The sequence below is a fragment of the Dasypus novemcinctus genome, chromosome 13 (assembly GCF_030445035.2).
Source record: "Dasypus novemcinctus isolate mDasNov1 chromosome 13, mDasNov1.1.hap2, whole genome shotgun sequence".
NCBI classification, from domain to species: domain Eukaryota; kingdom Metazoa; phylum Chordata; class Mammalia; order Cingulata; family Dasypodidae; genus Dasypus; species Dasypus novemcinctus.
The window spans coordinates 20,171,490-20,184,501 of NC_080685.1; the positions used below are offsets into that span (position 1 = coordinate 20,171,490).

Sequence of the window (13,012 nt, forward strand, 5' to 3'; positions counted from 1 at the left end):
TCCCTCATCAGTCTCACTTCACCAAGTCCTAATGCAAATATTAGCTCTTCCTCACACCTCGGCTCTTGACATATTTAATTTCTTCTTCCTCTTCCTCTTATCCCCTTTTTGATGTACAATTTACTTCAACATTCCATATGCCCTCCATAGCCATAGCCTCAATTTTATTCTAATTGGAAACTATGTCAACTCGGGTTTCTTTAAAGCTGAGCTTTCAAACTCTCTTGCCTGCATTTCCTGGGTCATGTTAGTCTTAATTTTTCTCTAATTCTCCTAGATGTTCATTTATCAGATAATGACCTGATAAATCAGGGACTAGTCATGTGATCATGTTATTATAACCATTAAATAAGACATGAACATGCACTATCAAGCATAGTGCTTGTCTGGCTCATTGAGGTTGCTTTGCATAGCTTAGGTGGCTGCCTTGCCTTCCTCGGGGTGCCATGATGGTTGTAGTGCTCGACTGGATCTCCTTCTCTTCCCCCTATCCAGCCTTTCCCCTCTCACTGGCTTTCCAGGACATCAGCCAAGACTCAGTCCCACTGGCTCAGTCACTGATCTTCCTTCTCACTCACCACTGAAGCCTGAGCAGGAAATCAGGCTGCAAGCCCCATTTATCTGAGCAGGATAGTCTTCATCTTCTTTGTGATAGTGTCCCATTCCACCATCAGGTTTTTTCCGGGTTTCAGCAGGATATCCTTAATCCAGCAAAGTGTCTGCCTCCTAGTCTTCTTCTACTGATGAATGTTTCCAGTTCCATCCCACTAGAATGTAATTAGTTGAGTTTAATCCCCTATAAATCCCTTCATTCTTCGAACCAACATTTAAAAAAAATATATATATATGTTTATTATTTTTTAAAAGATACTTAGATTACACAAAGTGTTACATTAAAAAAAATAAGGGATTCCCATATGCCCTACTCCCCTCACCTCCCACCCTTCCCCACATTAGCAACCTTCATTAGTGTGGCACACTCATTAGAATTGATGTACACATTTGGAACATTGCCAACAAACATGGTTCACAGTTTACATTGTAGTCCACACTCTCTCTCACTCAATTCTGTAGGTTTTGGCAGGATATACAATGGCCTGCATCTGTCATCCCAGTGTCACTCGGGACAATTCCAAGACCTGAAAATACCTCCACATTACACCTCCTCTTCTCACTCCCTGCCTCCAGCACCTCCAGTAGCCATTGTCTCATCAATGATATAATTTTCTCCATCGCTAGAATCACAATAAGTCTATAGTAGAATACCAGTAAGTCACTCTAGTCCATATTTTATTCCCAATCCTGAGGATCCTGGAATGGTTATGCACACTCCACCTCCAATTGAGAGGGGTCCTCAATCCCATACAGCTGATGGATGGAATTCTCCTGCCTGCAGCTGCAGACTCCCTCACTCCTTGGCATGGTGGTTGTCCATCCTCACCTTCCTGCTAGTTGTCCTGGGTGAGTCCAACAAATTGGAGAGAAGGCGCTGCAACTCCACTGAAGCTCAGGGCCCAGGTGGCACATGGACAAACCAAAGATTCAAGTCTCCTGGACCTGCCAACTCCAGCACCAACCATAGGTTCAAATAGAAGGGACAGAAGAGGCATGCGTAGAGAAGTCACAATTGAGTCCTACTCTGTCACACTCAGGAGAACAAACTCCAAAGCTGGGCCCACTAGCAAGGCATCAAACTCTGGAGTTATCTTCCATGATTGTAGGACCTGGGTATCTCCAGAGCCCTCAGAAGCACCACTATTTGGGGTAGAATCCACCTTGGCAGTCTATGAGTTCCTGCTGAGATGTCCATAAACACCACCCCTGGGATGATCCCCAACCCATCCCAAAGCCTCTTAGCCATATAAATTCATTTGTCTTTACCATTTCCCCCTTTTATTCAAGGTCTTTTTCCATTTGCATTGCTAGTTGGTACTTGGTAGCAATCCCTTGGTGCCAGGAAGGCTCATCCCCAGGAGTCATATCCCACACTGGAAGGGAAGGTAATGCATTTATATGCTGAGTTTGACTTAGAGGGAGCAACATGCAGGCTGCCAGGAGGCAACTGCTAGGCACCTTACAAAACACTGGGCTAAGTTGCAACCTCAAGAGCAAAGGCTCATAAGCACAGACATCAACATTAAGGGCCCATCAGTGGACCATCCTTCTTCACCAGTCATTGCCCCTGCACTTGAGGGATTGTAGCTGCTCCACTAGAGAATATGGCAGAGCTCTCCAGGATGGGAATTCAGTGTTCCCTCGGTTACTATGTGAATCTCCACACACCATGACAATGCCCCACGAACACTCAAACACATCTATATACCCCATATGCACGCTGCATCACTGACACCCCACACCAATGATCCTCCCCTGCCAGTTGCAATCCTTCTTTGATCCAAACCTTCTTCAAAAATGAAGCCAAGAATATCACCAAATACAATTAATAGGAGAATGAAATAATAATGATAGGTTTAAACATAAATAAAATGCATAATAATTTAGAAATGCTAAAAGAAAATAAACAATTGGAATACTAAAAAAAAATGAAAAATATTTAAAAAATTTTTTTTGACATTTTGTCTTTCATCACTGTAATATCTTTGTCCTGTATGTATAGTGACATTTCCTTCCATTTCTTCCCGTGTTTTACTTTTCTTCATTTCATCTTCAGAGCAGTTCAAGGTCACAGTAAAGTCACATAGAGAACACAGGGGACTCCCACATACCCAACATCCTTCCCCCTTCCCCTTTCCCATATCAATAACCCTTCTATATACAGATGGTACACTTGCCACAACCGATGCACACATATGGAAACCTAACCACCAACCATGGTCAATTGTTCACATCATGGCATATACTCTAGACCATGCACTTTTATAAATTTTTGATGAAATTCAACATGGTCTACATCCATCACTGCAAGATCATGCAGAACACTTCCATTGCCCCCAAAAACCCCTTTTCCATCTATTCTATTCCTCCCTCCCCCTCCCCTTGGGGCCCACAGTGACCACCAGGCGTCACTCCTTGAAGGACAAGATTCATAATTACTTGCAACAACACTGAGGGCTTGACACTCTGGTCTGTCCTCTGCTATTAGGAACTGCCCATGCTCTTGAGAGACACCCTCCCCTCTGAGAACATATCAGGCCCCCCCAGGATGGGAGTCCAACTCTTTCCTGCTCATTATATGGGTCTCCACCCACTGATACAACACACTAGGACAAAATGATCACTCACATTCTCTAGAAGACTGGCCCAGGTATGGCCTGTCCTGAATGCCCCCCCACCCATCCAACACCCTAAACCAGTAACCTTTTCTTGTCGTGTTGCCAAAAGAGCTTTCCCACCATTGTAGTTTCAACTATATACTTGCCAATCCCAGGTGTTCAACCGCTCCCTCCCTTAACCCTCCCCCTAGTTCCATGGACCATCCAATCCACCCTCCCCGCCGAACTATCCTATCAAACTTGCATCACCCAACCTATTAATATCACTACATCCCTGCCATATTCCTTCACTACACAACTACTCACTTCTACCTTTTACCAATAGATTTTGTCCATGTGGGCATTGGCTCACAACCTTCTTCTCCCTTTCTGTTTCCTGTAAACATATCTTCCAGACTCTATCTCCCTCAGTCTGCTCAATTTGCTTAATTCATATCAGTGAGGATATGTGATATTTGTCCTTCAATGCCTGGCTTGCTTCACTCAACATAAGGTCCTCAAGATTCATCCATGTTATCCATGTGTTAGTACTCTATTCCTTCTTACAGCTGATTAGTATTCCATTGTATGTATATACCACATTTTGTTTATCCATTCATCTGTTGATGGGCATTTGAATTGATTCCAGATTTTAACAGTAGTGAAAAATGCCACTATGAACATTGGTATGCATATATGTTTGTGCCCTTGCTTTCAGTTCTTCTGGGTATATATCCAGCAATGGAATTGCTGGATCATATTGATCTAGCACTTTTAGTGTATGTCTTATACTTATATTTGGTTGCAAGGCTTGCATTAGACACTACATATAAAATTATATTCAAAACTGGGGTTACACAAGTATACCTAATAATTTATTGAGTTAGAATTTGCTTTCTCATGATACACCCTTCAGTTAAAGGAATACCTTGTGTTCTGAAGAATGGAAACAATGATTCATGTACTATTGCTTTTGATTATGTACTTGATGTGCAGCCTATTCTGGGATTTCTGACAATTACGGTGTCTTCACTCCCTAGAACCAGTTTCATCCCCTCCAGTTCGGGATGTTGGCATGACTTCTCTGGCTCTGGTCTTCCCTGGCCCTTCTTCCTCTGCTTCTGGCTCAGATACCTCCATCTTCAAAAAGACAGACGGTAAATATGGCCGCTAAAGGGCTTGGGAATCCATAATGGAAACATATTAGTGCAAGCAAACCTTGTTTGTCTGAATAACCATTGTGTGAATTTGGAGGTTCTTCTTGGCATGCCCCATGGCCCGTTGCCCTCCTCAGGGCACCTGCAGTGCCTGCCTTTCTTGTTCTTTCCTCCTCCTCCATTGGTTTTCCTCTTGCTCTGTTTTTGCTCCATTTCACCATAATCTCTCCATTTTTGATACTGTTCTCTCTATTCAGTTTGATTACTTTATCTGTGTCTTCACTACTGGAAAAGAGTTTATATATTAATACTATATTTCCTGAATATTTCATTTGTCATCAAGAAAGAAATTCACCTACTGGCCATATTTTCAATATAGGATAATGTAAGGCAGATTTTAAAAATATAGAAACCAAAATATCCCTATGGACTCCATCCCACCATTGAACTTTCTAATTCTCCTTTCTTGCTCCTGACCTCTTTCACTATTTGATGTCTCCTTTGGATTGAAGTTAACTGAGCTTATGACTGTAAATAAGATTGGATTCTGTTTTGTTGTGTTCTTATTTTTCAGAGTCAAATTTGGATGTTTCTACAGTAATGAAGAGCCCTCCCAAGCTGGAGGGTGATGCTACTGATGGCTCCTTTGCCAATAAGCATGGCCGCCATGTCATTGGTCACATTGATGACTATAGAGCCCTGAAAGAACAGATTGGGGAGGGCAAACTGCTGGTCAAAAAGATAGCATCTTTTGTGAGATCAGCATGCAACCTCCCTGGCCTTGCAGCTCAGGGCACAGAGGTAATTCCTTCTGTGGCTTAAGACCACTTCATCTCTGTGGCCCTTTCTTCTGATTTTCACTCCTTCTCCTGCTCTACATCTAGTAAAAGCTAAGGCTCCATCTTCTATTAATACCACACTAGGCCCTCCCTTCTCTCTCCCCTAATTTCACTACAAACCGCTCTGTTCCAAGTGCCAGTTACTTGATATTCCCCCTCAGAACCACAGAAAAGCCTGGATATCTAGGTTGTCATCATTGGTAGCACATCCGTTGAGTGTTGACATATCCTTGATGCTATACTTAGCACCCTTTGGTAGTTTATCATCTTTTACGGTCACACTGTCACACACACCTGTGAGCAGAATAAAATTGTTTAATCAGATGAACACAAATTGAGGGATTTGCATCCATATAAGCCACATGTGCGGAAGGAGTTACCTGACAGCCATGGGGTGTCCTTGTTCAGACTAAGCTGGGGGAAGAAAAGCAGTCAACAAAGCTTCTGGGAGTGCTGCGTCATTGGGAGGGACCAGGCCCCAGATGCCGTGCTGTCCAAGCCATTGCAGATGCATGGATATGTAGGACGGCCTCCTCCCAGGACCTCCACCCTGGAGGGAGGTGTAGACAGACGAGGGAATCAGTACAACACGGTGCTGTAGACATAGTGGAAGAAGGTGTCCTCTAACTCACCTCTAAGGTGAGCACACAAGTGTAGAAGTGGGATTTATACCTGGGAAGGAAAGTAACAGTTTTGTAGGGAACGTAACAAAAAGGATGATTTCTGAAAGCTGTGTAGGTTGTCTAGGTGGAGGTGGGCATTCAGGTAAAGCAGGCAGCACCTCAGGCCTCGGAGCTACAAATAGTTCAGCCCAGCTGAAGCATAAGGTGTGATTTGGAGTAGGGCAAGGGGTGCAGTGCAAAAACCAGGGACCGCAGATTCGATAGCATTAAGCAAGTGTGGAAGAAATCAACAAACAAGTACTTTCAAGTGGGAGATCACTGCTGAGAGTGGGGATCCTGGGTTCCCAGATTAGAAAAGGTTTTCTTAGGTTCAAGCACACCCATGTTCTGGGTGTATGCGCTTCACTCACAAAGGAAGGTTGAGCCCCATGTGTGGAAAACAAAACAAAAACCAGAAACTGGGGGTCCCCTTCCCCAGTGGAGTCCAGCACTGATGCCTCCTTCCTTAGGGGCTGAGCAGTGATCATGTCCATGAGCTTCGGAGCAGCGCCAGTGCCCTGCACCACGTCTGGGAGGAGTCAGCTTCCCTCCTCAGCATGTTCTGGCGAGCAGCCTTGCCAGACTCCCACAGCCCTGCACTGCCTGGCAAAGTGGTAAGAGGCCATGTCCTTTACTGGGTTCAAGTCCAGCTTTTCTCCCTTCAAATATATCTCTCCTCCATCCTGCAGCTTCTCTGAGCATCAAAAGCTGGATATTGATTTGGAAAATGTAGGACCTTAGGGAGGCCCCCTGGAGGGAGCGCCCTGGTCCATGGTAGTTGCCTTCAGTGCAGCTCTGACCACAGCCTTTCTCCTCCCACTCCCTGACCCTGGAATAAGAAATTAAAGAGGAAAATGAAAGCATATGGAGAATGCAGAGACTTAATCCTGTTAATCTGTAAGGGTTCAGGTTCTTTCACTTTCTGAAGTTTGGCTGAACTGAAATTAAGGAACATGTAAAGCGTCAATGCTTCCTTCCCCCAGCCACAGTTCCCATGGTCATGCGTGATCCCAGAATGAGGCTGCAAGCTTCTTAGGCTACCCACTGGAATCCCACCATATCCCTGAAACATAAGTCCCTGGGCCAGGTCTGGAAAACCCAGATCCCTGAGATCCCAAATCTCAGGCTGGCCCTATGATTGGCAGAACATTGGGAGGCAGGTTAGAGGATGCCCTCCCCAGCAAGTCTAACATTGCATTCATGTTCCAGATCCCTCATGGGTCCCAACTAGGCTAATTATGGGGAAGGGAAATTTTGCCATCATTGATTGACGCAAATATTTACTTTTCTCTGTGGTCTGTCCACAGACCAGCCCTGTCCAGAAATATATATGTCTGCTCAGACTTAATAGTCCTCATCTACCAAGTTTTCCTTTTGAAGCAGGAGTGATATCACTGATGTCAGGACAGAACTTGAGCTCTTGTCCACAGCTGGGGGTTTAAGTACTGGACTAGAGTCAGGGTCTCTTTAGCACCAGGTGTGTAGACCTGGGCCAATTGGAAAGGGGCTTCCACTTTCTCAACATTCCCACCTAATGGCCTCAGCGTAAGCTGTCATTAGCTAGAGGGTTTAAAGGCTGTTATGGAGGAAATTCAGTCTAAAAATAGTTGAGAAGATGGTGGGATCCTTCTTTGAGGAGTAAGGAGCTACAGAACATGGGGTGCTTTGGGATTTCTGATCTTTGATGGAGAGCCTGTCCTTCTTCTTAGGGAGAGTCAATGAAAAGGGAACTTCTGGAACTGAGATCCAAACTATCCAAACAGGAGGATCTCCTTCAGAGTACAACTGAGCGCCTAAAGACTGCCAACCAGCAGAAGGAGAGCATGGAGCAGTTCATCTTCAACCAATGTAGGTGCCCCAGAGCCAGGAAACAGGCTGGGGGAAAGGAGGTAGTCTTCTGGACTCCCCACAGTGCTGGTGATGAACCATGAGCAGGGAGGCTGGGGGATTGTGCCAAGGGAGAGACCAATGTTACATCCGTAAACCTCCTGTACCATGAGTAATTGTGGAGGCCAAAGAGGAAAGGATGGGGCAGCAGCAAGAGACCCCAGGAGGAGTGGCCAGAAAGATGCATTAGAAAGCACATTCCAAGGCAATAATGGACTGGCGGGTCATTTCTGCTTTGTTGGGCTGTTTTGTCATTTCAGTGACCAGGACACATGATGTTTTAAAGAAGGCAAGGACTAATCTGGAGGTAAGGAAACTGCTCCACCAGTCAGAGCCACAGAACCATCCCAAAGCCATCCCTATCTGGCATCAGATTCTGAAGGTGACCCTGAAACTATTTTGATCTTCTGGGAGATTTCTACTTCTAGGGTCACAGGTCCTCAATAAGCATCCTTCTATTTTCCATCAACCTTATCCATTCAGTCCCCATCAGCTCCCTTCCCTGACATTTCTGTTCAGTCCACACTGTCATCATCTTCTTTCCTTTCTACAGTAAGTAACACTTATTTATGTCAAGTCAGGAGTCTTGACTTGACTTAGGTCAATGGCCATGTGGGAGTGGGTACAGCTCACTGGTTGAGTGTCTGCTTTTCATATCCCAGGTTCTTGGTTCAATCCCTGGTGATTCCTAAAAAAAAAGTACCTGGACAGAGGATCTGTGTGGAATCTGTCTCTAAATCATTTTGGTTAGGGACCCTGAGGCCCGTTATGTGTACTACCCTATGAAAAAATAAAAGCAAGGTGCAATCTTATAAATTTCTTTTACAGCACTCTATGGATTTAAGAATAGCAATTTGATTTTAATACATCTTTATTCTTTAGGCAACATCACAATAGGGAAACATTGGTTTTATTGATCTAAACGAGAATTTGGTAACTAAAAACTCTAACCTAAGAATAGGTATGATAGACATTTTCTACATTTACTTAAGACACTCTTTTTCACGTTCTAGCAAGTGTTTTGAAAGTGTATGGAATGGCTTAAAAACCAGAGAGTAAAAACTTTAAACGTGGACTTTAAACCTTTACTGTAAACAATGGAGCATTTTCTTGGAATTGCTCCTAAACTGTAACCTGAGAGAATGTTGATCATCTCAGTGTGAAAATGGGTGGACCATGACTTAACTCTGCTCTTTTTTTTTTTTTTTTTTGTGAACTCCCTTCGGTATTTCTCTTTTGATTCCTTTCCTTCCTGAGTCTCTTTAGAAGAACACTTACAAGATTTCTTCTGTAAAGCCAAATTCCTGTCTCAGCAAAGGTAACCCAGCAGCCTCAAGTATCCCAGGCTTACTCAAGTTTGGCAGCTTCCCTCTCTTTTCTGTTAGAATATTGGAATGGGCCAAAGACCTGGGTTCAAATCCCAGGCTTGTCTATAATGGGTTGTGTGGTTTTGGCTGCCCCTTCCTCTGCAAAGATGAAACCAGATCTCTGAGGTCCCTGCTGTCATGACCCCTCTCCTCGTTAATGCAAATTGGACTCACACTTCACAGGGATTTCTCTGCAAAATGTCCTCCCCTTCCTACAATAACCTGTCTCTATAGGTGCATGTTCCATGCTAAGCACCTCTATTCCTGAGAGATGAAAAAGACCCTGGTTTTGCTCCAGACAAACTGAACTGCAGAGTAAACTGGCCCCTGAAGAAGGAGGGGTAGGGATCTGGCCAAGTAATCTGCAGGGGCTCTAAGTAGGGATACAGGAGGGTGGGAGAGGGGAGGACTCTTCCTCTGTCCTCGTGACAGCAGTTTGCCTCTCCAGGGTCAGAGTATGCCCTCAGTTCATCCTCTTCACTCTCATCAGGCTGCTGGTCTCTCACCACTTACTTTCACTCCAGCAGCAGTAGCAGACAGCAGGCCTGCCCACAGACTCTCACTTGGTTTGGTCTATTTTCTGTCTTCAGGTGAAATCCCTAAGGGCTCTGCCATGCACTCCAGTCTTGTGACTCTTGCCTTCCAGGAGCCATGCAAGAAGCGAAGCCACCAGAGGCCTTTAAAACAGCAGGCAGGGTGGGACTGCCCCCCTTCTGTGCAGCTGCCTATCTACTGAGCAGGATCTGGGCCCCGCTCCTCCAAACGTGCCAGAAGGGCCAGAAGAAGGAGTCCGAGATCTCCGTGGTGGGGCAGGGGGAAAGCAGGGAGCCTTTCTTGCAGTTATGGAACACCATTAGTCAAGGTCCACCTGGCCCAGCACTGAGGAAACATGCTGTTCTGCATGCAGGACCTTGTGACCTGCAGGACCTAGACAGCCTCAGTGGACTTTGGAATTAGCTACAGCACAAGTTTCTCACCTCAACACCTATCCTCAGTTGGTCGCCTCAGGGGAAGTAGGACCCTGCTTCCTCTGAATGGGGCTGTGGTCCCAACACTGGAGCTCCTTGGGTGGTTCTAAAAGCACAGTACAAGCAGGGGTGCCCTGCTGGACAGAGTGTCGGTGGAGGTTCCATGAGTACGACTCAGATCTACACCTGACCCTGGACCAGCTGAGATGGGTCAGAGTCAAGATGGGCTTCCGTCTACACCAGAGCACCTAAGTGATTGGAAACGACATGATGAAAGCAGTGAATACCCAGATGCCATCTCGCACTTGCCATAGGACCTTCTCTTTCTTCTAAGATCTCAAATTTTGCTGACCGCTCTCTAAATATGTCATCCCCTTTCTTCATCTTAACCTTCATCTGGATAATTGTTGACTGATGGCCAAAACAAGCCCTTTGAAAGTCTTGTGTGGAGCAAACCTGTGCTCCTTTTTAAGTGGCATGTGAGAGGCCCCCAGTCGAGCTAAAGTCTAGTCTGTGTCTTCGCCGTGCTCATAGGACATGTGTGTGTATAAATGTATGATATGTATTTATATGTGCTGCTTCAATGATATGTTGAAGTCAACACAAATGGTGGACAGGGTCAGTGAGAGGAAATGGTCTTTGTTGTGGCTATTAAGGCAAATGTGTATAAGGAAATAAATAGTGTTTCTTTTCCAGGCTTTGTTTTCCACTTCTGTACCAGTTCCTGGGCTGAATGTGTAAGAATAGGAAAGACAGTGATTATTAAGTGCACAGGGTAATGCTTAATTAAAGTATAAATTTAAAATAATCCATTTTCCCTGTTTTGTTATTTTGAGAGGACCTCCAGTGGAATAATACAAAGCAGTGTTTCTTCAGTTTGGTGCATCTTAGAATCTGCTGTGGAGGGTTTAGAAGTTTTGTCCTGGGCTCCCATCTCAGGGAGTTGGTGTGGGGCCCCAGGATCTGTATATTTCTTATAAGCACCTCAGGTGATTCTAGTGCAGGGGACTGCAGTGCAAAGCTTTAAATATATTTTTCTATGACATGGAATCAAAACCATAAGTAAACTTGTTTTAATTAAATTAAGGGCCTTTTAAAAAGGTACATAATAGTCATTTCATAAAATCTGACAAAGAATTCTTAAAATATTCCTTGGGCAAAGTCCTTGCCTATATCCTTTGCCTTCCAGAATTAATATAAAGCTGCTACACCACGAATATTTCCTAGAAACAGTTAAAAACAAAACAGGACAAAACAGAACAAAAGTGGACCATTGTCACCCCCACCGCCAATAACAATAACAGAATGATCCTTCAGCAACAGAGGAATAGGTGACAGAGACAGCTGAGTCGAGGAACAGTCAGCTGGACTAGTCTACTAAACATTATTTCAAGGTGAAGTAACAAATTTGAGGACTTCTTGCCCTGAGGTTGTTCAAACATTCAGGCAATTTCTTCCTTCCTCCCTCAACCTCAGGCTTCCAGGGCTAGTAGACCTTGACAAGTAATCAATGGAGAAGCCAAGTATTTGTTTCTATGACATTCATTTTATTAACTGGTAACATTTATGAAACAACAACATAATACGCTCTCTAGCCTGGTCTCCTGGTGCCCAGAGCTCCTGGGGCCATGGAGATCCCCATGTGCTGTCCCCCCAGGACACCAGGGGGCACTGTGGTCCTTCTTCTTGGGACTAGACTTCTAATGACCTCGCCCTCTGCTAATTTTCAGGGTTTGGGGCATATTGCCAGGTCAGATGTTACCCTTATGTGTCTAGAGTGTCCTGGCTTTGGACACACCATCCCCAGTGTCAGCTCAAGGCCCGCACACCCCAGGACTCAGTTGATTGGTTTAGGACCTTCTCAGTCCTAAAAAGGGGGAGGGTTTAGGTTGGGAGGAGGGTGGCCCAGAAGAGGAGCAGTGACGACACAGAAGAGAAGGAGAAGGAAGAGGTAGGGCAGAGGGGCTGAAGAGCCAGCATGTACTACTGGTCACTGGCTCAGGGTGGCAGTCCATTTCTCTGAAGCTCCCCTCATGCCCTTTCTGCACCTGCTCCCCAACTGCTCTCTCACCCCAAGAATCTTCTTCCCACAGGAACAGCTCTTCCACTCCCCTCCTACCCCTGAATGGGGGAATGTTTCCTTCTCCATGCAGTCTCTCCAAACCTAGGCCCAGAGCCTGCACTTGCACAGAGTTTTTCCACCACCACCCCCTCTTCCCTTCGCCAAACCCCTGATTTATGGTTCTAGGGATTCCAAAGCCCAGAGCTCTCCCAAAAGCAAAAGTACAAGCCACATGGGGTTGGGGCATCACCCTGCAAAAATGGTTCCAGCTGTTCCAGTTCATTGAAGGTTGAGATTTTGAAGACGTCAAATTTGTTCAAAAGAAAATCATAGAAGATCCTTGGTCCAGGGCATTCTTTCATGTGGTAAATTGTGCCATGAAATCATCATCCAAGTATTACATCTTCATTTTAACATCACTTTCTGTCCTCAACAAGAGGAAAGGTTGTTAAGGGTGAATAAAATTGGGGCAGATCCTGGAAAAGTCGAGGTATGAAAAGCTGCTCAGGGAAACGGACTTTGGCCCAGTGGTTAGGGCGTCTGTCTACCACATGGGAGGTCCGCGGTTCAAGCCCCGGGCCTCCTTGACCCGTGTGGAGCTGGCCCATGTGCAGTGCTGATGCGCGCAAGGAGTGCCCTGCCACGCAGGGGTGCCCCCGCGTAGGGGAGCCCCACGCGCAAGGAGTGCGCCTGGTAAGGAGAGCCGCCCAGCGCGAAAGAAAGTGCAGCCTGCCCAGGAATGGCGCCGCCCACACTTCCCGTGCCGCTGACGACAACAGAAGCGGACAAAGAAACAAGAAGCAGCAAATAGACACAGAGAACAGACAACCGGGGGAGGGAATTAAATAAATAAATAAA

The 13,012-nt window shown here is 45.4% G+C and overlaps 1 protein-coding gene across 32 annotated transcripts in view; it reads left to right on the top strand.

The window, feature by feature from the left end:
* The window catches only part of PDE4DIP (phosphodiesterase 4D interacting protein), a 233,367-nt gene extending 222,467 nt beyond the window's left edge, over positions 1 to 10,900 (top strand). For 11 of the 32 annotated variants that reach the window (XM_012518040.4, XM_023583515.3, XM_012518045.4 and 8 more), the window contains 6 exons: positions 4,253 to 4,369; positions 4,944 to 5,170; positions 6,341 to 6,484; positions 7,580 to 7,718; positions 8,018 to 8,064; positions 9,715 to 10,900. In XM_012518040.4, coding sequence (XP_012373494.2) covers positions 4,253 to 4,369; positions 4,944 to 5,170; positions 6,341 to 6,484; positions 7,580 to 7,718; positions 8,018 to 8,064; positions 9,715 to 9,756 — 716 coding nt within the window. In that variant the 3' untranslated portion in view covers positions 9,757 to 10,900. Of the gene's footprint in view, positions 1 to 4,252; positions 4,370 to 4,943; positions 5,171 to 6,340; positions 6,485 to 7,579; positions 7,719 to 8,017; positions 8,065 to 9,023; positions 9,076 to 9,714 lie in introns of all 32 variants that reach the window. The other 21 variants (XM_012518023.4, XM_058309555.2, XM_058309554.2 and 18 more) reach the window with 3 other exon arrangements.
* The last annotated feature ends 2,112 nt before the right edge of the window (positions 10,901 to 13,012 follow it).